This window comes from Akanthomyces muscarius, chromosome 3 (assembly GCF_028009165.1).
Source record: "Akanthomyces muscarius strain Ve6 chromosome 3, whole genome shotgun sequence".
NCBI lineage: Eukaryota > Fungi > Ascomycota > Sordariomycetes > Hypocreales > Cordycipitaceae > Akanthomyces > Akanthomyces muscarius.
The window spans coordinates 2,703,301-2,725,280 of record NC_079243.1 but is presented as its reverse complement, the minus strand read 5'-3'; the positions used below and the strand labels follow the sequence as shown (position 1 = coordinate 2,725,280).

Genomic DNA, 21,980 nt, shown 5'->3' with positions numbered 1-21,980 from the left:
CGTACCGCTGTGGTGATTCGGGCGCAGCCGAGGCACACAGGTAGACGAATCTCCGAGGCAATTTCAACGCCGAGGCCAGGCTTCGTCAAAACTCCGACAATAGTAGTCACACAGCGACTGTCTTCTGCGCAAATCAAACTGATGACGCTGGTCAGCTTTCGTGGTCCCTGGGGAGCTGTGAACGCTACGGAAGACCCGTTTCTGCGTGTTGGGTGTCGGTCGAGGGGGCGGCCGCAGAGTGAGCACAGGTCAAGACGGTAGCATTGATGAGTAGGCCCGAAGCGTACCGGTTTGCAGCTGACCACAAGTCTCTCCGCCCTCGTCGTGCGGTTGCAGTGTGTCACGGGCGAGTCGCGCCTTGAGCTTTGCAGACGCTGTGAGGGATTGGTTGCGAACTGTCAATTGCCTTCTCATGTGGCTTAGACAATCCTCGCGTCGTAGGGGTTAAACACGCCACACGGCAGCTGTGGCGTGGAAGTGGCTGGTGACCAGTTAGGTCAGAAGGCGACTACGACGGGCCAGGTACTTCGGTGATAACTGAACATGAAAGAAGAATTGTTGCAAATTGCAGATATTGGTTCATTCTCCGTACTCATTTGGTGAGACTTAATTTCTAGTCTAGAATAAAGAAGAGACCGGTCGGGAGTTGCTTCCTCATCTATTGCCGCTAGTCACGTGAATGCAGACAGGCGCTTGGCGTAGGTAGGCTCCAGTTGCGACAGCTACTCAGGCAACGGACAGAGCTCCCTTTACACTTCGGAGGGCAGCATTTCAAAGCACACACCCTAGAGTACTATCTGGCATACAAACGCTCAATATGGATTCAGAGGTTGCGCCGAAGTTCGCGCCCTTCATTGGCATGGTAAGAATCCAGATAAGAACTCGTTCCTGTACGCTTCTGACACGTTTGCCTAGGGTGGCATTGCTGCGGCAATGGTCTTTGGATGTACGAGCGATCTTCCCGACCCGACGAAAGGAAATTATAGAGATTTGTGGCTGATATTCTATAGCAATCGGCGCCGCATATGGAACTGCGAAATCTGGCATTGGCATCGCCGGCGTGGGCACCTTTCGTCCTGACCTGATCATGAAGGTATGTTGCAGCTGGCACTGTCTTCTCCCTCCGTGACTTGAGCCGCTAACTTTTCAAGTGTCTCATTCCTGTCGTCATGTCAGGTATCATAGCTGTTTACTCTCTGGTTATCTCGGTCCTGATAGCGGAAGACTTAACACCGCCGTCTGTGGGAAGCTACAGTTTGTTTGCGTAAGTGTCGCCTCACGTGCGGCATAGTGCACGAAAGTAGCTCGTGAACATGCACTGACGTTTATTAGCGGATTCCTACACCTAGGTTGCGGTATAGCTGTGGGAATGACAGGTCTAGCCGCGGGCTATTGCATCGGTGTCGTCGGTGAAGCCGGCGTCCGAGCTTATATGGAACAGTCGAGGGTATTTGTCGGCATGGTGCTGATTTTGATTTTCGGAGAAGTTCTTGGGCTTTACGGGTACTTAACACGCAATTCTCTGTGTATCACATGCTGACTTGATTACAGGCTCATCGTCGCGCTGCTCCTCAACACTCAAAGCAAGGGCTAAATACAACCATCCGTTTCGACCGTCAATTGGGGCAACTGTGGTGGTTTCCAGTATACAGTCGCGTGCTCTGGCAGTCTGTATTGTAAGATATATATATTTGGCGTTCGAGTGGGTTCTATGCAGGCTGCTTACCAAATCGATATCAATTGAGCGATATGCTCGGCTTGCACAGCACGATATAATGCCGAGGCATAGTATACATTGAAATTTGCATGATATTCGCCATTGGCCACATGAAATAGTACGATTCTGACTACGAGAGATCCACGTGCACTAAACTGGGACTCTCGGTACGATATCAAGGCATTGATAAGATGCGCTGGCCAACTCGGCGGGACAGCCGTCTTCGTTGCAACGCGTCAGCCTCTCCACGGATTCTAGTCCAACTGCGTTCACGCTCTTCCCAGCCCCTCATCTGGGCTACTCCCGTGGCATTAGCGATGGTTTCTGACTGTCGACTAGCTATGGCATGTTTTGTACTGACCGATCAACCAGTCCCACTGTCGTTCTTCTTGCTGGAGTGTTGTCTTTGTTCCTTCTCTCGCCAGTCTTTCTCTCTTGGCTTCGGCGGCAGCTTGCTCGCCCACCAGGTATGGATCTTCCAGTGGTCGAAAGGCCTCATCGTTCGCAGCATTATGCTCTTCGAGCAATCTCGATGCTCTTTGGCGCTCTGGTGAGCCAGCTGTTTGGTATCTTCCATCAACCACGCGACGCTCGGCTACATTTCGGTAGTGTCTAGTGGTCGGGGTGTCAGCAGCTGACCACATGGGGAAGCTGAAATGCGGCGGTATCCTGGTCGGCGGGCGCGCCGGCACGGGCGGGAGGCCGATCGTTTCTAGTCGAGCGGGTTCTTGGCGACGCTGGCCATCGTACGAATCTGCTTCTGCGGCGATGGTGCTCTGCGCAGAGTTGGGATGTCTTCTGGGCGTGTAGAGCGGTGCTGCATCTGGGTGCGGGACGGTAGAGTGGTATGATGGCGCGTCGGATACTACAATCTGTATTAACATGCTGCACAGTACATCTTCAATGTGATCCTGGTTGGTCGTCTGCTTTCAGTACAGCATCCTCTTCACTCACCGTACGACGGGGCTGCCGATCTGATAGAAGCTGTTTCAAGATCCTCAGTGCTGTATCTTGGCGCTGTGCTTGTCCCTGTCATCTTCACCCTTTATTTGGCTGTACTATGGTAGGCTGGGTATACGCTGCTATATGCCGGTCTGCATGGGCTTTTGGTGATGGATAAATGCGATGCAGGTCGCTATCTCTCTGTTGGTGGTAATCCTTGGCGAGAGGGGGCGGCTTGTGAGTTTATCTACATAGTACCTGTGAGGAGATAGCTGCTCCGCTGCCGTCCGACGGAGCTATGGAACCTTGGTACTACATACTGCAGGTGCGGCAGGATTTGGGCGTCGGCACGCGACCCCGCCACGTCAAGCGTCATGGTGATGAGCGGCCTCAGCCACGCAACAGTTTAGGAAACGACTGTCCGAGGCAGCTTTTGGTGTGGTGAATTATGGTTGCTGCGACAATTTACTATTAGTAGCGTATCGCAGGACTTCGGTTTTAGACTCTGGGGCCGACGCTAATTTCACTTTCCTTCGGGTGTGCCCTCGACTTTACACCTGGTGTTAGATGTATTTCTTAACTAGCAGCAGTTCATTTTGGGGTACACCACCGTTCGTTATTTGGTGTCTCCACGTTGCTTGTCTGTACCGGCCGGGCATGCGGGGTTGACACTCGCGGAGGGCCTTCGCCATCAACTGCCTACATGTGTCTTAGTAGATACGTTGTTGGCATATTGTTATTCTGCTATTTTAAGTTTACTGTTTATGGTAAAAATGGTTGCAAGCCATGGTGTTTCCACGTCGTGTGGCGGTAGTTGCAAAAATACCGTCCCGGGCTGTTTAACTTACACCCATTTATAGTAACAGGTTCGGTTGGTATCTCAGAGACCACCGCCACTACGAGGAAACGATTATACCAGAAAGAGAATATGTCAGACAAACAAGAAAGAATACAAAAGAGCAATACGACCTACCCACAAAGCCTCACAGAGGCGATGTGATAAATGACTATCAATGGCTTAACGGCGTACAGGGTAGCAACCGTGACACGCGTTGCAGAGCAACTTAACGCGTCTCAGCCACCACCCACACTTGACTCAGCCCAACATCGACAGGCTCACGAGGAGGTCAAACTACCAGCGCCCAAAAGACGAACCTCCGCGGCACCAGCGACAAAATGGAAGAAGATCTATCAAATCAGCGAGAGAATGGGCACCCCCCCCCCAGTGCGCAACGGGACGCAGGTCGAAGTGTGCGGCGCAGCACACCCGCCACGAAAAGAAAGCGAACCCATGGAAGTGCAGCTGACGACTCAAACACAGCGAGGCGCAGCGCAACACCAGAAAGCACAGATAGCTACGACGAAGATGTATACGACCCGGACCAACCGCTAGCAGAGCGTCGAAAAGTACAGAAGAGCTTCAGAGAACTTCTGCGCGATGTGACAGAAAACTCAGAGGAGTACCTCCAGTCTGGCTCGCAGGGACTATACGACACAATAATAAAAGCAAATGAACTTACAAAACAAGTTCGCCAAACGACGGAAGCTACGATAGATTCACGACTGCTTGTCAGCACAACAGATCTTTCGTACCGAAAGACGCTACGTCTCACACAGGGCAGCCTCTCCCAGGGGGTGGACGTGGACGAGCTCGTCTCCAAATGCATCACATTCATGCGTCAAGAACGTGGAACTTCGGATGAAGGAGAAGAGGAAGGAGAAGAAGACAACGCGCCAACACAGCAAAGACGCAAGAGAGGAGATTATCCCAACGGAATCGACGACCCCGAGGACAGAGACGGTGACATGATGAACTGGGGCCACCTAGGCAGATTTGCGTGCCTCCCGCACTCAAGAAGACCAGCATTGTCAGGGTTGCTTCTTGGTCCACTATCGATTGAAAGGAAAATACGGAGAGCCACCAAACGCAGCGCTCCGTTCAGACCAAACAACCTCGCCGAAACGAGACCAGAAATCCTCAACATCGACGACCTGGCCAAGAAAGAAAACGACCTCACTGCCATATGTGGCAAAATATTCCAGCAACTTCAAAACATACAAGAACAGGTACAAGAGGCGGTAGCAGAAGCCATAGAGAACGAGATGAGTGACGAAGAAAAGATCGACATCATGCACAAACATGGGCTCCGGCGGACCGGTGGTATAGACCTGATGAGGTTTGTGGTCAATCCTAAATCGTTTGGGCAAACGGTTGAGAATATGTTCTACGTGAGCTTCTTGATCCGGGATGGGAGAATCGAGATTGAGTATGACGAATACGACCTCCCTGCCCTAGGTAATCTTGACGTCGTCCCGATGCCCAAAACAGCAGCTAACACGAAAGAAATAGCACCTGTCGTTCGCGAAGACCACGAGACTGAATCAGCGCGCCAGGGCTCAGCAAAGTATCAAGCAGTGTTGTCCATTGACATGCAAGCCTGGGAAGACATAGTCGAGACTCTCCAAATCAAAGAGCCGATGATTGAGCATAGGCCAGAAGTCGTGAATAGTGGCCCAGGGGCAAGAGGCTGGTATAGCTAGGACTGAAAAGCACCTAGCTAGGTGTATACGTGGTTGATGCACAGAATCAGAACAAAAAGCTATTTGAAACCCGAATGCTCTCCCATGTCACTGCTAGTTGTACTTTTGTGCCATGTGAAACGGCCACAAAAGGGTTCACAAAGAACGACCCATCGGCGGGCAGACCAGTAGGCCTTTCACCAGTGACGGCTGAAAGTGTCGCATTGATACAAAGCGGCACAGACAAAGAATGGACAAAGGGGTCACGCCGTGACTGACCACAGAAAAAAGACAGCACTCACATGTATTAATTCTATTATGGGATTCAATGTAGCTTTGCTATTCGTTGGCACAATGGCGCACCTCCCAGCATATAAATAGGTATGCAAGCTTCTGACCAGAAAAAGGCAAAACATGTTTCAATATTTGAGCTTGGCTTTCACTCAGTTACATCGAAACCACGATAAAAAACCATACGCCCATCCCGTCGTCCAACCAAGTCACAATGAGCGGCGGTCGCGACACGCATAATCGAAAGCACGAGACAGAGAGAAGCGACGATGGAAGAGACGAGATATCCAGCTACATCGAGCTATCCAGAAAAAATAGAGAGCTGACTGCTGCTTTAAAGCAGCTGGAAAAGAGGGCTGTTTTGGCCGAGAAGGAAACGAAAGAGCTACGGGAGGCTGAGACAGAGACCAACGAGGGAAAAAGCGAACTCGGTGAGCGAAACTCGACAGAAGAAGGCGGAAAACTGCAAAATGGACTCAAGAAGAATCGAAAATCCAAGAGGAAGGAGGCCATTAAGAAAGAATGGGAGAAAGTCGACGCTCGCATGCTCGAGCTGGATCAGGAAAAGCAACTCCTGAGGGAGGAAAAACAAGCCCTTCAAGCCGAAAAGCAGACATACAAAAATAAATTGAGACGTTTGCTGGTGCAAGTTTATTACACGAACGCCAAAATCCAAAAGAAGGACATATCGAGCAACATGCACGGAGAAGCGGCTGCGGTTGGCGACGCAGTACCGTCCCACAGCGATGAAATTATGGATCTCGCAACCGAGACGAAACATGGTCTATATGAGAGGTCGCTGGATGAAGAAATGCAAATGGCCTACGATAGTGAGACGGAAGACGAGGAGCAATACAAGGGGAGAAGCACTTCCGTGTTGCCGCCTGCGAGCCTCGCTGAAACCGCCAACCCAGGCCCCCCCGTCACAGGCTCCCCCATTACAGGCTCTCCCAATTTGACACACGGAGTCCGCCAGCGAGAGAGGTTTAGGAGCTTCGGCGCCGAAGGAGAGACAGCCACTCTAACCAGAACGCCGGAGCAAATCAAAATGACGCCAATTGGCAAAGTGCGCGACAGCGAGGCAATTTGCGACGCCACTGGGCGAAGCGACCGCCCTTGCTTTCCAGCCCTCTATCCTCGGCTTTTAGCATGGATAATTTGCATTGTTCTCATGGCTGTTGGTATCGGGATGACAATTACAGCATGTTTGTACCTCCAGAAGGCGAAAAAGGAGCGAAATCTATGGCTTGAAGCGAACGGGCTTACTAGAGCCTACCTGCTCGCAAAAGCCCCTTCCGGAGATGTTGACTAGTTTCAATATTTGATAACCCGACCCCTGGAGTGTGGCGGACGAATCGGACGAAGCTTGCTGATTGCTGATCTGGAATTCTCATCAAGAAATATCCGCCATATACATTCCAAATACCAACTTTCATACTTATTAGCGCCCTGATGCCAATTTACCATGTGGTTGGTAGGAAAGACGCTGCTTGAGTAGGATAAAGACTCTTCAATTTTCCTGCTTCTTGTGCAATACTAGTTCATCTTATTCGTTGTTCGAGTTTTCCCTGCCTCACACAAAAACTAACGGACCGGCGTCTTTTTGTCGCTTCACTAACCTGTTCTCCATGATCCCGTCGGACTTTTGCAGGGATGTGCGACACGCCCCGACTAGGCAAAGCTGATAATGATTGGTGGCAATGAAGACTGCAGCTGTCTTTTTCTCGGACCATCGATCGCCGTACCGAGGTGCGCCGAACCCGCCACCACCTACCGAGAGCGGACAGCCAATATTGAATAAATGCAATTTGGAATTGGCGAGGCTTGAGCTTAATATGGAAGCAGATCGGGCTAAGCGGACTTGGTGATCCGCTGATGACACATGCAATTTTTAGCGCTAGTTGTAGGCTTCTGACGCAATAGAGGCCAGCCTGGATCCGCCAGCCTCTTAATACATAAAAGATACCGGTCGCCCGTTGGACCTTCCGCTCTGATGTTTCGAATCGCAAATCTTCGTTTTTTTACCACACAAACAAATTTAGTCCATTTTCAGAGATCCTTGTCACGCACGATGTCGAGCGAACTCATCCCTTCCAATCCGTCGGATGTCATGGTCACACGCAATGTCACCCCTAATATCGTAACATTTTCTGTCCCATTCGCTAGATTTGGCAAAGCCAAAATCGGTGGCAGAGGAACGCTGGGTACGTGAATCGTCGGGACTTAGCGCTATCCTACGCGACTGGTGCAGGGTTGAGGATTATGAGCTAATTCGTACAAACAGTGAAACTGACCTCGGGTTCTTTGGCTGCGTTTTCCCCTGTTGCGCTGACGGACGCGACCAAAACTAAAGTTACGGAAATGGGTGGCAAAGTCAGTTACTTGGTCGCACTGGATATTGAGCATCACATCTTCTTATCAGAATGGGCAAAAGAGTATCCTGATGCCAAAATCATTGGTCCTCACGGCCTACCGGAGAAGCGAGCCCAGCAGCACGACTCAAAAATCGGCAGAGAGGAATTCGCAGTCGTGTTCACACCAGAGCAGAAACATGAGACCAAGATCAGCGACGAGTTTGATGCTGATTTCGACTATGAATATGTTGATGGCCATGCCAACCGCGAGCTTGTGTTCTGCTACAAGCCTGAAAAGGTGCTGATTCAAGCCGATCTGTTGTTCAACCTGCCGGCCACTGAGCAGTACAGCAAATTACCAGAGAGCGAGCGCCAGGCGTCAGGTGTCGTGGACAAGCTGTTTGCAAAGCTCCAAAGCACCGAGGGCGAAGCTAAATGGATCAAAAGATTTAATTGGTACATTCTTGCCAAAGACAGACCGAGCTACAACGACAGTCTCAAGGTTATCGGGGGCTGGGATTTTGATACCCTTATTCCTTGCCACGGCGATGTCATCGAAGGCAATGCAAAGGAAGTTTTTGACAAGGTTTTCGACTGGCACTTGGGCGGCAGAAAATAACCACCTCGTTGATGGATGGATGGTGGACGATGACTGTGACACAGCGTATCTTTAACTCACGCTGCGTGTGTGGTGAATCTCGGTCCGGAGTTTGGAGAGCAAACGGCGTGCAGTTGTGGGAGTTTTATACCCTAGTGACATTTTGATTTTGCCACGACTAGGCATACTGATGGCAGCGATACGATCATTAGAGATGATGCAAATTGAGGCGGACCATTAAGGCGAAAAGAATGTTCCAATCGAACAGTATTATTATGATGCGATTGTAAAATTTTTATGGCGTAACAAGCCCCATTATCTTAACCAGCTGAGTTTGATTGCAACTCGTCAGGCTGTTTGTCGACATTGCCGGTGAGTGGCGCAAGCTCCCAGTATTCCACCTTCTCGATGTGTGACTTGGTCACGACGGAGTAGGACGGCAGGGAGGCGGCCAGTTCGCCCCACATAACATCCACTCCGCCCTATCACTAACTGTCGCCTTCGCACTCAGGAGCCGTGCCTTCGTGAGGCAACCACTGCCAACATTTCAAGTGCTCTCCTTAACAGCACCAGTCTCTGGAATATGTGACTATCCCCAAGTAGAAAATGGCAGACTACGGGAAGATGGAGCCGTTCTCATTCGCTGGCTCGAATGACGTCGACCACGCCGTCAGCATCCGAATGCAAGTTCAGCAATGCCGCAACATCGGGAAGCATAGGCTAAACCTTTTACAGTATGAGCTTGGAAGGAGAAGGGGCACTGCTGAAGCAATCTACCTTGCTAAACCGCCCTGATATGCGTCATATTGGATCGAACATGAGGTACGTGTCCGCCCACGTCTGGTTTGCGCTCAATGTAGCTAAAAGATATAGTGTCCATTCGGATTTGTATGTCACGGCTCAAGTGTGGACCTGCTCGAAACCCCTTACAGTTCCAGTGCAGACATCATATAAGCCTTTCCGTATAGAGAGACGGTATGGCACTCGACTCTCGCGCTCTACAAAAACGTACTAATTCACATGCAAGTTGGAATGAATGGCTGCAGCTGCCCATTTCCTATAGATCCCTTCCGGCAGATTCATGTCTTGCCATCACTATTTGGGACGTTTCTCCAAGTGGTGGAAAAGACTCTCAAGGACACGCTATCCCGTTCGGTGGAACGACACTACCCATGTTCGATGCCGAGAACCAGATCCAGAAAGGACGCCAAAAGTGTCTGGTACACAGGCACAAAATTGCAGATGGGACTATAAGAATGGAAACACCAGCCATCTTTACATCTAAAAGGAAGGCCATGGCCGGAGACGTCGGCGTGCAGGCTGCTCGAGATGCGGAAGAACTGGAGCGAATGGAGACTCTTTTCAAGAAGCATGAAATGGGTGATATCCCTAGGGTTGACTGGCTCGACCAACTCGTATTTCGAGATTTTGAGAATCGCGGCCTCAGAGCAGCAGAATCATCTTTGAAGATGCTTGAGCGGCGACGGCGGCTCGACAACCTCATGGGCGAGGCCACAGACGATATATCAGGCCAAGCAAGCAACTACTCGAGCCCACCAGCGTTCGTCCTAAACGTGGAGCTCCCGAGATTTGACTTTCCAGTCGTCTTTGCGGACCACGAATATGATGTACCCCCAGTATCTGCCCTAGCATCCTTGCACATTCATCAAGCCGGTCAAGATCGGCATCAAGCCCCCGAGGTCCAATTCGGGCCTGGGATCAATGCTGTTGACGACAGTCTGTCAGCAATAGGCGCCAGGATAGCCAAGGTCTACGACCCGGAAGTCGGCCAGAGAGACAATCCTGCAGAAACCAAGCACAGGCGACTTTTCAGAAGCTCTCATCGCCATGGCATCTTGGATAAGGACCTGAAGCCCAACGCAAAAGTTCGTGATGAACTTAACACAATCATGAACTATTCTCCAACCCACACTTTATCTCCGGAAGAGATGGATCTCGTTTGGAAGTTCAGATATCATCTGACAAGGGATAAAAGAGCTCTTACCAAGTTTGCCAAGTCTGTCAATTGGAACGACCAAAGCGAATCCAAACAGGCTATTCAAGTTCTCGGAAGATGGACAGAAATTGACGTTGACGATGCTCTTGAGCTGCTTGGGTCGTCATTTAGCAACCCTGCAGTGCGGTCATACGCTGTGGACCGTTTACGCAAGGCCGACGATCATGAGCTGTTGCTATATTTGCTACAGCTTGTACAGGCATTGAAATATGAACACATCTCCACAGAGGTTATAGAAGGATCTCTCGAAGATTCATCGCTAGCACGTTTTTTGATACAGCGAGCAGCTGCGAATTTTCTGCTTGGCAACTATTTCTACTGGTACCTCATGGTGGAATGCGACGACAACAGCCCGGAGCAGGGGGCGCAGAGCCGCGACATCTATGGCAAAGTAGCATATGACTTCATGCGAAGTTTGACCAAGCAGCCAAATGGCAACGACGAGAGGAAGACGCTACTTCGACAGGCAGAGCTCGTTGCTGTCTTGTCAAAAATCGCTATCGATGTGAGAACATCTGGCGAATCCATGTCTAAGAGAGCTGATAAAGTAAAAAACTTTTTCGCGGACCCGAGCAACGAGCTCATCGTTATTGACCCCCCACTGCCGTTACCTTTGGATCCCTCCATTGAGATAACCGGTATTATCCCCGATCAAGTTACGGTTTTCAAGTCGTCATTGAGCCCTATCAAATGCACTTTTAGAACCGTTGATGGCCAGACCTATCCAATTATATTCAAAGTTGGAGATGACCTTCGTCAAGACCAGCTTGTTATACAAATCATCACATTGATGGACCAGCTGCTCCAGAAGGAGAATTTGGACCTCAAGCTCCTTCCGTACAAGATCCTGGCCACAAGTACGGCTGCGGGTGCTTCACAGTTTGTGCAATCACAAAGTCTCTCCAGTATTGTTGGCAAGTTCAAAGGTAACCCGGCTCTGGCTTACTTGAAGTATCATAACCCGGACAATACGCAGCCTTTGGGAGTTCGTCAAGAGGCACTTGACACTTACATTCGTTCTTGCGCTGGATACTGCGTTATTACCTATATACTTGGTGTAGGTGATCGTCACTTGGACAATCTCTTGTTGGCACCTGATGGTCATTTCTTCCATGCGGACTTTGGATACATTCTCGGCCGCGATCCGAAGCCATTTGCCCCTTTGATGAAATTGTCCAAGGAGATGGTCGATTGTATGGGCGGCGTGCAATCAGAACACTATAAACAGTTTCGGCAGTACTGCTTTTTGGCTTATGCTGCTCTGCGAAAGTCCTCCAACTTGATATTGAACCTCTTTAGCTTGATGATCGATGCCAACATCCCTGACATCCGACTTGAGCCGGACAAGGCTGTTCTGAAAGTCCGCGAACGCTTTCATCTAGAGCTGAACGAGGAGGAAGCAATGGTGTCGCTCGGTAGGGTCATTGATGATGCTTTGGCATCATACGCGCCAGTAGTCATTGATAAGTTGCACGAATGGGCTCAGGCTTTGAGGAATTGAGCTACTCAATATAAAGAATTACACATGGAGTCGATTTGGCTCATGTTTCACCAAATAAGAAGACGCCTTTCCCAGATCTAAACCCTGTGAGTCCAGACTGCACGGCTTCCCGAAGTTGTTTTTCCTGAGTATCCCAACTCCATGGGACCTCTTCGATTGGGACATCCGTAAATTTGCCCTGCCGCATCATATCAAGGATATCATCAACCATGTGCTTCTTGCCCACCGCATCTCGCTCATTCCAACCGGAAAGCCAGAATCCGACAAACCGAATGTCCTTGAAAATCAAAAGTCCAACGGGTAGGGAGACTGGCTGCCTTGACATGCCACCATACGAGACTAAAGTACCGCCGTCACCTAGAGCCCTTGCAAGTGTCGTGGCGGATTTGCCTCCTACACAGTTCAGAGCAAGCCCGATGCTGTCGCGGCCATTGCGCGTAATTTCAGCAAGCTGTTCCTTCCACTGGCGTGAGAGAAATTGAGATTCTGCAACAACGACGTCAGCTCCCAATTGTTGAAGTTCCAACTTTAGAGCTTCGGTCTCTTCGGAAGATTCCCTGTCGCGGACAACGTTGATGCTCCTCAGGCCCCAAAGTTTACCGAACTGGATTGCAGCCCTGCCAACGCCAGAATTTGCACCGTTTTGGATGAACCACTGCCCACTGCCCACATCGAGGGGTTTCATTGCCAGTCCAGCTTTGAGCCCGGCGCTGGGTCCATAGCAGCGGAGCATTTTGTAGGCAGAGCAAGGGTTGACACTCACAGTTGCCACCTGAGTTGGTGTCAATTCTTCCTTGGCAACCTTGAGAAGCTGATTTGAATCAAATACAGCATGAGTTCGCCATGTTCCTATTTGTGAGACAGCTGGAATGACCCAATCGCCTTTCCGGAGCTTACTGGAAGCACTACCAACCGAGACAACCTCAAAAACCCCTTCGTTTCCTGGCGTGACTGATGGCTCGGCAGTACCAATCAGCGATGCGAAGGTGGGTTTAGAGCCATACGTGCCCTGTATAGTATTTATGTCGGCTGGGTTGATCGGAGCGGCGAGGGAACGGACGAGGATGGAAGACTGCGAGATTGAAGGAGAGATAGAGTGAGTGTGAAGCCTGCCCGGATGTGCTGGTTAGCTAGAAGCTAGAGAAGAATCAACCCAATGGAATCATTACTTGAGGACATCGGACGGCTCGCCATATTTAGAGAAGACGAGCGCCTTGGCTTGAGTATAGCCATAGGGACCGGATTTGCATCTTCTGGCAGCAACGGGAAGCCGAGACGCATTGGCAGCTATGGATAATCGTAGCGTCTGTGACAAAAGGCCAGTTGCGCGTGGCCCCATGCTTGCATATACCATGACTAGCTGTGGTTGCGATGCTTCGCCCTGCGTTGAGGTTGGCAGCTGTGGCAGCGCAAAAAAAACGCGACAGGGAGCACGTAACGTTATTAGTGAGGTCACCCATGACGTTGCGGGGCACTACCACCAGCTTTGTTTGGGCACTTTGCGGGGTCACTTTAGAGACGGCTGGAGTGCCGAAGGATCACAGGCCTTTGTAATGTAAACGAAATATTATTATTGCCGTATAGAATATTTCCGAACTCAAGTCACAATTGTGACTGTAGCGAACAAACCCTCTGTCACCTTGCGCTCGAGCTACATTGCACAATGAGTGCCGAAAAGGTACGAACTATTGAGAACTCGGCGTTTTCTAGCCATGGTCGGGGCCGACGAATCGCATTCGTCAGTCTCGTTGCAAGATTTGTTGTAACCCCCCCCTTTTGCTTTTTTCTTACATACATTGATGATGAGGTCTAGATGACTGAGCGCATGACAGGTGGCAATGTCGCAAGAGACAGTCGACACGTAAAAGGATTTACTTTTTCCATCTACGAATACGGCTATTGACAAAGAAAGTCCGTGACACCCAACCCCATGCATGCTTGCCACCACAACAGGCTCAGGCCGAGGCTTCATGACTCTGTAACCAACTAGTCACTTGGGGGGCTCGCAGACCTTCGCACAGTCCGGCGCTGTCATGTCTAATGAGATGAAATCGCACGAATCGGGAATTTTTTGCCTGGCGAGCGTTGCTTGGTTCACGTTGCCTTGTAATGCCACACAAAACGGTTGTAGATGCGTTAGTGCCCATGCAACCGTGCTGAAATGATTAGGGCGACACGCGGGTGGTCAGTCCATCTCTATCGTTACTCCGTATGCCCGTATACTGATGAACGAACTAATAATATATCAGTCACTGACACGGCTGATGGTGGTTCGTGGCCAGTTGCTAGCGTGCCACCACACCATGTTATGTAGCTTTAGCGATGTACGCCTTAGCTCAGTCTCTGTCCGTCTTTGGAGATAATCTCGTACCCGACGCTATTTCCCCATTCTCTCTCCAGCAATGCGCCATCCTGGCCATACCCTCATCAGTACTCCGTATTTACCTGCAGGTCCACAGGTCCGGCTGCTTTCATTAAAAAAAAAATAAAAAAATACGTGCCCGCCTGGGTTGGCAAGCACGGGGCAAGTTGGCTAGCAACCACCGCAACCTCATTGAGAGCCACTAGTTGGGAGGATACCAACGCCACCCCATTACCTACCCTTGTCCATGCAAACGGCCAGCCACCTGAGAGCTCCAATTTTGCTTCGACCCTTAGCCTTGCGCGACCGACCTCCTTTCTGCACCTTCACTACTCGATTCCCTACCGCGGCAATCCTGCCAATTTTACTACTTCCTCATTTCTTTCCTTTGTTGCGAAAGAAATCTTCAGGAGAAGCCAGACACCGAGCCATTCGGCCGCTGGCCATCTGCCTCCGTCCCTATACCGTTGCGGCCTAGCGTCCACGTCGCATCTCTTCGCCACCTCTCGTGTTATCTCACGATGTCCGCTCTCACAATGTCACATCGGTCAAAGGATACAGTTGGGAAGCCACAGTTTGAACTCCCCGCACTCAATCTCAACTTCGGCAGTATCACGGACGGCACCAACATACCGCCGCCGCTGCCATCACCAAAGGTGCCGACGCCGCCGCAAACGCCTCCACGGCTCGAGACCAAGGACGATCGGACTAATGGCTCAGTCGGTGCGAATAGAGCCAATGGTCTCAATACTGGTACTTACTACCCTGAGGAGCATGCCCCGTTGAGCCCGACCCCGTCCGCTCGACAGGGCACACTCCGGCGCATGTTAAGCAAACGCACCTTGAATAACACGGCTGCAGAAAGCCAGCTGCCTGCCAGCCAAAGCGTGCCGGCGCTGGACGGTGTCGACCGGCCGCAGAGCCGTGGCGGTTTTAGTTTGATGGGCGATCGAAAATCGAAGCGCAGTAGTGGCTGGTTCAAAAGATTTCGAAGCGGCGACCAGCAATCGTCGTCGAGGCGCTCGAGCTTCCTCTTTAGCGGTAGCTCCAGCAACTTGCCTGCTGCCAAGCAGCTCGAACCGCCACCACCGATGATCCCTGAGCTCCGAGAACTGGAAAAGGACGAAGGTAGCCTCGGCTCCGACATCTTTCGAAACATAAAATAATAACTCCGCGGTACGATCATTCATGAAGGCATCCAACATGCCTGTATGAGGCGGGCGCATGAATCTTGCCCGCGCAGAGAAACGGGCGTGCAGTGAACCTTCTTGGATATATTCAGCTTTGCTCTTTGCTGCAAATTAAGAGTCAACGGCTCAAGTATTACAGCCGCAGTGTCCGATTACGATACCCCGCTCATTCGAAGCCTGTTTGTTCGCCTGCATCCGAGTATATTCTCTCTATTGTCACTCTTTGCCCTCTTATGTTTTGCCTTTTCGATGTAGGGCAGTACCGACCCTTACCACAGTCATTTCTCTATTTTTACTAGCATCCGCCTTTTACCGACGCAAATACTTCGAGATGGCAGTCAAATAACCCAAGATTTGGCTGAACTGATTTATACGATATTGCACGATATCAGCTGTCTAACTAATCCGAGGAGAAGCTTGATATGTACAATGTCACGCTGGCGGCACCTGCTCAATAGTTCCGCATGATAAAATTCTATGTACATAATATTAACTGACTAGCAAGTGCTGGTGTTCATCTCCTGCCTGCTCACTAGTCTCAACCGTTGTCTCCCAGCAAATTATATGTGACTGAGCGGATAGCTACCTATTAGGGTCCGGATTTCTCATCAATTGACACCACTTGGCCGTCACCCGAGTCCTCCGGTTTCCCGGGACGACAAGCCCAGCCATCAACCGCGCGCAGAGTTTCTCTAGACCATATCTTATTCATGAGTGTGAGTCGTAATGGGACCAGTGCAATGATTATCAACGGAAACGCTGGAGCGGCCACTGTCAAGGTCACACCAAAGATAATGCCAGTGAGAACGATCTGCATGACCGTATACGAATGCACTCCCAACCAACTCACGTGGGTAGCGAGAGGTGCTAATTCGGCCGGCGGCGTTAGCAGATAGCCAATCCTTTGAAGTATTGGGTTGACGGCGAGGCTCTGGTAGCCCATGAACATGAAAAGGCCGGCGAGCACAGATGTTGGGGTCAATCCCAGGACTTTCTGAAACGGTGGAGAAACAAACAACATGATGGAAGCTGCCTGTAAAAAGGGAGAAAACCGCTGCTCATATGTTCTGGAGACTTTATTTGGCGGGTTGTCTCCTTGATGCGTATTGATATCTTCGACCTCAACGTCGTGCATCAATGATTCCGAATGCAATGGCGCCTGTGGTAGAAGCCCATTGGCAGGCGGAATTCCGAGAATTCCACAGAGTATCGTTGTGATACCCAGCAGAGCAATATCCCATGCAAAGCCACCGGGCTTTCGAGTACCGTAACGCTGGACAGTACATATGATGCTGCTGATTTCGTGGTCAAAATAGAAAAGCACTGTTATAATGGCTCCTGGGATGATGGAGAGAAAAATCCACCCTACAGGAAGTTTCCAAAACTCGACGAAGAACGTTTTGCGATGTGGATTGGTTGGCCGGAAGCTTGTCTGTATTTCCAGGCGCTCGTGATCCAGAGAAGCAAGCTCCCCGATGCGCGGAATGCCTATCCATATGATGATTGAGATTGCTGCAGCGTATTCGGACAGACCTAGTCGGACGTAGCGGTGGAATAAGGGCCGCCATGAGTTTGCCGTTGAGAGGAGGACGGCTAAAATGCAGGTACCGAACGCGCCGATCACCGCATACAGGAAGGCTGCCAGAGATACCTGGGAATGTGTGCGCTTCAGCTCGAGAGCTGCTTTATGAAAGTAGATGACACTGTTCAGAAGTGAGAATATGTCGGCGCTGAAATGCGTTACATATTGCATGGTCCAGTCGTGGGCATTGAATATGGCCAAGAGGAAGTGCATCCAGCCAGCATGGATAAGCGACCAAGCCATGACAGACAGAAAATCAACCTGTTCTAGGAATTTAATTTCAGGTTTACAGTAACAGCTCCAAGCGATGTGACGTACGCGGAAGTGCTCATTGCACAGCTTGTATATGTTCTCTGCGAGAACAGAAAACGGCCCGGTAACGCCTAGGATGCACAGTGGCTGTGCACTAAGTCTGTTTGAGCAATCGTCAGTATGTGGCGAGTTTCGAAGCAGCCTGAAGCCTTACAAGGCGAAAGCAAGGCCGCACAGCCCAGTGCTGAAAACAACCTCGATTGTTCCCCATGACTTGCCAGTGAGGACGTATAGATCACTGGCAAAAGTAATGCCAGGCAGGATGTTGGTGAAGAAGATATATATGGCACTGGCGACAATCTGCTGGTTGAATATCGTCCAGTCTGATACGTATCTACTCCTAAGGTTCCGAAAATCGATCTTCAGGAGCCTGAAGGGACGCAGGCGTCCGCCCTTGGCGAAATACTGAGCTCGCGATGCAACTGGTGGTGTAACGTCTTGTTCAAGCCCCCGGCGCTCAAGTACCCCACCAGTGCCAGACTCTTCCGAGGCGAATTCATTACCACTGCTCAGTGCTGTAGCAGAGCGGGCAGCAGCTTGATTATCGCCCTGTCGTGCCATATTCGCGATGAACCAAGTCCTTGCAAGTGGTGGGAAATGAGGAAAAGAAATCTAGGGTGCCTGACGAAGGCATGCGCGAGGTCAAGTGCAGCACCAACTTGCCAAGCGTTGAGCTACTAATTTTGTTGGAGCGGCCTCTAGTAGAACTATGGCGCGCCACACTGCAAAAACCAAGTTTTCGAGGTTCAGGTGACGCGGCTAACCATAGCCAATGCTCGTCGAGGCATTCCACAGCGTCGGAATGAGTTGCTACTCTTTTAAGCAGGCTAACAATCCCAATTAACGGAACGCAGTGATCTTCGAAATCCCGAGCCACACGATTTTCTTGTGCAACCTGTACATGCATAGCCAGCAGTTCTGTCAGCAAAGCTGTGTAGTGACGTGCAATTCCTCATTAGCTCGGATGATGAGTGGGAGCCAATCTTATCGGCACGTGGCGTCGCTCCAGAGCCGTTGTCTCCTGGCCGAGGACCCTCATAGGTAGGCAAGCACAGACACTCCCTAGGAGCAGAAACAGCACCTGAACTTACCGGAGCACACCAATACTTGACCGCGATGCCGACGTGGGATAGAAATTGCAAAATATATTCCACAGTTTTGCCATACTAGCCATAGCATGGCACAGTTCATACCAAGATCGTCTTTCCAAATTCCTGGAACCATTCCAAAAACATACTTCCTGGGCCATCACCATGCTGGGGCCAACAAAATCAAAACCATCCTCCCAAATATATCCATCGTATTGGAATGCCGAGATTTCAGGCTACCGTTATCTACACAAAACCCAAGTCTCGAGCGAGCAATTGCAGGACGGCAGCGCATTGTAGTCTACACAAAATCTGACCTTGGTACCGACAGCACTACTGCGCGTCAGACTCTGAAGAGGATATATGGAGACAATGCTGTGTTCTGGGACAAACAGAAGCCAGCCACAACCACTGCGCTACTCAAGAGACTCAAAGACTCCGCGCGTGCCGTTGACTCCTTGGTCGGCCTGCGGGCTTTAGTCGTTGGCATGCCAAACGTAGGCAAGAGCACACTTCTGAACTCCCTTCGCAATGTCGGTATATCGGGCAAAGTGGCCAAAGCTGCGAAGACGGGCGATCAGGCTGGAGTAACACGCAAGATTGGGACCGCTGTCCGTATCGTCCCGTCGGAAGATAAAGGGGGTGTCGGCGGCGGAGTCTTTTTAATGGATTCCCCGGGGATATTTCAACCTTATGTCGAGGACGGGGAAACCATGATCAAAGTCGCCTTGGCTCATGGTATTAAGAAAGGACTGATACACGATGAAATCCTGGCAGACTACCTTCTCTACACCATGAATCGGCGGGACCCCACACTCTACAAGCGGTACTGTGAGCCAACAAACGACATTGGCGAGTTTCTCACTGCTGTCGCAAAGAAGGATGGGAAGCTGAGGACAGGAGGCGTCCCGAATATACCTGAAGCAGCTGCGAGAGTACTTTCACAGTGGCGTGAAGGAAAACTTGGGCGCTATGTGCTGGATGATCTTTCCGAAACTAGCATCTTGACTCACCAAGCAAACATTGAGCAGCCATCTCAAAGCATGAGCCAGGCCAAAAAGCAGCAGAAGATGGAAAGAAAACAGACCAGAGAAGGAACTTAGTGTGCGAGGCACGATGCCACATTATAGAATGTATTGTATACCCCGGCTTTCGATATTTGACTCTTATGAGCTGTAATATATTGTGTATTTCCCTCATTTCATGTCCATGCATGACGGCCAGTATGAAAGAAAGATCAAGGAAAGCAGGATCAAAGCCCATCTCGACCCGAAGAAAGATACTGGCATGACGAAACGACCCCAGAAAAGGTGACTTTTTGATAGTCTCTCATTGCTCTTCCATACTGGAAGCCTACTGCGGCGCTGCAGTTGAATCAAGGTAGATACAGACCAACGCAAATCCAATCAAAAGAAGGAGAGGAACCCAACTGTGTATGCTCCACTACGTATAGTGATATTGCCATCTGACCATATCCCTGGTCAAAACATCCATCATTTCCACGCACGTCAAATCCCGAAACTCCTTGTCAGTTACAGAGTCGTCTGCTGATTCACCCTTGAGGGCGCCACTGCTACCTTTGGCACTGCTCCTAGCGTCCACCGATGCCTTCTCTGGACTAGCCTCCCCAGAACTTGAACTCGTTTGGTAGGCTGCTTCTGCTGCAAGATCAACCTGTGTGCGGGATATGAACTCCATAATCGCAGCAACCCTTCTTTTCATATCCAGCATCGTCATTTTACTCGCAGCGGCAGATTTAGATTTGGAGCTCTGTCTTGTGTCGCTCGATGGAGACTTAGGGTGCGAATCTTCTGCTGTTCGCTGGATGTCCCGAGATACTGAGCGAGCAGGCGATTCTTCATTCTCATCGCGATCTTTCGTGTACTGATTTTTGCCTCTGATTCGTTTCTGATTGCTCTTTGACGTACGTTTATGTGAGCTGCTGATCGCGGTACCTGTTGGTGGCGGTGTTCCTGGCGCATTGGCCAAGGTAGGGGGTGGCTCAGAAGCTGATGGAGGCTCACTATCCTTTGGCGCCGCCGATTTAGCCGGAGCCAGGGACATCTCTTCTGATATATCAGAGTCTGACAGGAAGTTAGCATATGCAGATGTTTACTCGCGCCGCAATTGCCCTACCTTCGGCACGGCGTCGTTCAGCGCGATTGTTTCGTTTGTTCGCAGATTCCTGCCTTTGACGTTCTTTCTCGTCCTTTTCCAATTTCTCCTTAGTTGATCTTTGAGAACGACTCTTTTTGGCCCCGCTCCTCGTGCTTGTATCATCATCGGAACCATCCCGGCTGTGATCGGCAACAAGTTCCATTGCTGGGGATGCAGACCGCGATGTGGTACGCTGGCGCTTCACGCTTGCTTGGTTCCTGCTAGTATTATTAGCTACATATCAAAGAAGCGTAGACGAGCCGTCTCACTCTTCACTGTCACTCCGACCACGCTTTGCTCGGCGACTCCCCGCCTCTGTATCTTGTGGTGCTTCTTCTCTGCTCGCTTCGATCGCTCGAAGAAGCTGTTCATCGTCGTAGGCCGCGTCGCGACTGTTCATTGTAGAGCGTCTCTTGGAAGCTTGAAGAGCTAGTTCGGCTCGTGACGCTTTGCTGGAGAGCTTGGGAGACTTTGCACCTTCTTTGAGCACTGAAGTTGCACGAGAAGTCGGCCGTGATTGTCGATGCAAAGGCAAATACTTCGAATATGGTTGTCTAAAGAAGAGTGGTTAGCAAAAGAAACTAGCGACCCATGGCGATCACTGATGCCCTGTTCACCTGGCAATTATGGCTCAAGCACGGGCCAATGGCGAGAGACGTGCCCATGGCAATTGCGATAGGCGCAGTGTTCATGCATGGTCAAGATCGAGAATCATAACATACCCGTTGTTTGCAATGGTGATATGGTGAAGATCTTGTCGGCATTGCTCACAAAAGTATTCATCAGGCGAGCTCTCCGCGCTGAAGATTCCCACACAGGCACCATGCTGCCAAACTTTGCAGATGTCGCATTGAACAAAGAAGCCCGTCACATCCTCTGCAGTAAGGTCTACTGATGCAAATAGTTCTGCGTCAGGGCCGTCCACAGGCGGCCGCCCCGGGTAGTCCTCTGAGCCACAGATGCATCGGACGGCCTCATCCTCCTCATCTTGCATGTCATCGCTCGCATTGGCCATGCCGTCCATGATACCGCTCTGTAACGCTTTTTCTGGGCCGTCGTCGAGTCCGCGTCTTCGGCGGCGAGGCATCGGGCCTTCTTCAAGATCTTCCAGTGGCTCCGAAGACAGGGAGGCGCTCGGGGTAGACTTATCCGACGACGGTCGTTGAAGGGATCGCGTGTTCCTCTCGGAGCGAACGGATACGCCGGAAGAAGAGGATTGTTGTGATTGGGGGTGGGCGGCGCGAGCTCGAGAGGAACGTCTCGGGGACGGAGGCGCCATTGAAAACACAAGAAGCTATCGCGCGCGCTGGCGCGTGAACGAAGTATTCAGGCTACTGTATCAAGTGAAA

The 21,980-nt window shown here is 50.7% G+C and overlaps 11 protein-coding genes across 11 annotated transcripts; 7 read left to right on the top strand and 4 right to left on the bottom strand.

Moving 5' to 3' along the window:
* Positions 1-817: 817 nt before the first annotated feature.
* LMH87_002246 (uncharacterized protein) lies at positions 818-1,349 on the top strand (the record flags this gene model as incomplete). Its single annotated transcript, XM_056193668.1, has 6 exons — positions 818-862; positions 916-946; positions 1,011-1,093; positions 1,152-1,176; positions 1,256-1,264; positions 1,333-1,349. The coding sequence occupies 6 exons, from the start codon at positions 818-820 to the stop codon at positions 1,347-1,349; spliced, it is 210 nt and encodes a 69-aa protein (XP_056050680.1).
* A 543-nt stretch (positions 1,350-1,892) lies between these two features.
* Positions 1,893-3,447, bottom strand: LMH87_002245 (uncharacterized protein; the record flags this gene model as incomplete). Its single annotated transcript, XM_056193667.1, has 8 exons — positions 1,893-2,014; positions 2,079-2,582; positions 2,672-2,701; positions 2,760-2,775; positions 2,911-2,917; positions 2,980-3,048; positions 3,308-3,358; positions 3,419-3,447. 8 exons carry the CDS (start codon positions 3,445-3,447, stop codon positions 1,893-1,895), a joined length of 828 nt encoding a protein of 275 aa, XP_056050679.1.
* Positions 3,448-3,835: 388 nt separating this feature from the next.
* LMH87_002244 (uncharacterized protein) lies at positions 3,836-5,200 on the top strand (the record flags this gene model as incomplete). Its single annotated transcript, XM_056193666.1, has 3 exons — positions 3,836-3,884; positions 3,981-4,955; positions 5,010-5,200. The coding sequence occupies 3 exons, from the start codon at positions 3,836-3,838 to the stop codon at positions 5,198-5,200; spliced, it is 1,215 nt and encodes a 404-aa protein (XP_056050678.1).
* Positions 5,201-5,684: 484 nt separating this feature from the next.
* Positions 5,685-6,782, top strand: LMH87_002243 (uncharacterized protein; the record flags this gene model as incomplete). Its single annotated transcript, XM_056193665.1, has 1 exon — positions 5,685-6,782. The coding sequence occupies one exon, from the start codon at positions 5,685-5,687 to the stop codon at positions 6,780-6,782; it is 1,098 nt and encodes a 365-aa protein (XP_056050677.1).
* A 681-nt stretch (positions 6,783-7,463) lies between these two features.
* On the top strand, positions 7,464-8,443 carry LMH87_002242 (uncharacterized protein; the record flags this gene model as incomplete). The annotated part of the gene is made up of 2 exons (XM_056193662.1): positions 7,464-7,674; positions 7,755-8,443. The coding sequence occupies 2 exons, from the start codon at positions 7,464-7,466 to the stop codon at positions 8,441-8,443; spliced, it is 900 nt and encodes a 299-aa protein (XP_056050676.1).
* A 585-nt stretch (positions 8,444-9,028) lies between these two features.
* Positions 9,029-11,940, top strand: LMH87_002241 (uncharacterized protein; the record flags this gene model as incomplete). Its single annotated transcript, XM_056193661.1, has 4 exons — positions 9,029-9,105; positions 9,158-9,244; positions 9,296-9,397; positions 9,450-11,940. 4 exons carry the CDS (start codon positions 9,029-9,031, stop codon positions 11,938-11,940), a joined length of 2,757 nt encoding a protein of 918 aa, XP_056050675.1.
* A 40-nt stretch (positions 11,941-11,980) lies between these two features.
* LMH87_002240 (uncharacterized protein) lies at positions 11,981-13,294 on the bottom strand (the record flags this gene model as incomplete). The annotated part of the gene is made up of 6 exons (XM_056193660.1): positions 11,981-12,333; positions 12,405-12,426; positions 12,704-12,712; positions 12,770-12,789; positions 12,838-13,049; positions 13,110-13,294. The coding sequence occupies 6 exons, from the start codon at positions 13,292-13,294 to the stop codon at positions 11,981-11,983; spliced, it is 801 nt and encodes a 266-aa protein (XP_056050674.1).
* A 1,529-nt stretch (positions 13,295-14,823) lies between these two features.
* Positions 14,824-15,468, top strand: LMH87_002239 (uncharacterized protein; the record flags this gene model as incomplete). Its single annotated transcript, XM_056193659.1, has 2 exons — positions 14,824-15,055; positions 15,164-15,468. The coding sequence occupies 2 exons, from the start codon at positions 14,824-14,826 to the stop codon at positions 15,466-15,468; spliced, it is 537 nt and encodes a 178-aa protein (XP_056050673.1).
* A 613-nt stretch (positions 15,469-16,081) lies between these two features.
* LMH87_002238 (uncharacterized protein) lies at positions 16,082-17,947 on the bottom strand (the record flags this gene model as incomplete). The annotated part of the gene is made up of 3 exons (XM_056193658.1): positions 16,082-17,335; positions 17,393-17,486; positions 17,541-17,947. The coding sequence occupies 3 exons, from the start codon at positions 17,945-17,947 to the stop codon at positions 16,082-16,084; spliced, it is 1,755 nt and encodes a 584-aa protein (XP_056050672.1).
* A 616-nt stretch (positions 17,948-18,563) lies between these two features.
* LMH87_002237 (uncharacterized protein) lies at positions 18,564-19,577 on the top strand (the record flags this gene model as incomplete). The annotated part of the gene is made up of 1 exon (XM_056193657.1): positions 18,564-19,577. One exon carries the CDS (start codon positions 18,564-18,566, stop codon positions 19,575-19,577), a length of 1,014 nt encoding a protein of 337 aa, XP_056050671.1.
* Positions 19,578-19,917: 340 nt separating this feature from the next.
* Positions 19,918-21,910, bottom strand: LMH87_002236 (uncharacterized protein; the record flags this gene model as incomplete). Its single annotated transcript, XM_056193656.1, has 4 exons — positions 19,918-20,558; positions 20,611-20,849; positions 20,901-21,185; positions 21,354-21,910. The coding sequence occupies 4 exons, from the start codon at positions 21,908-21,910 to the stop codon at positions 19,918-19,920; spliced, it is 1,722 nt and encodes a 573-aa protein (XP_056050670.1).
* Positions 21,911-21,980: the final 70 nt, after the last annotated feature.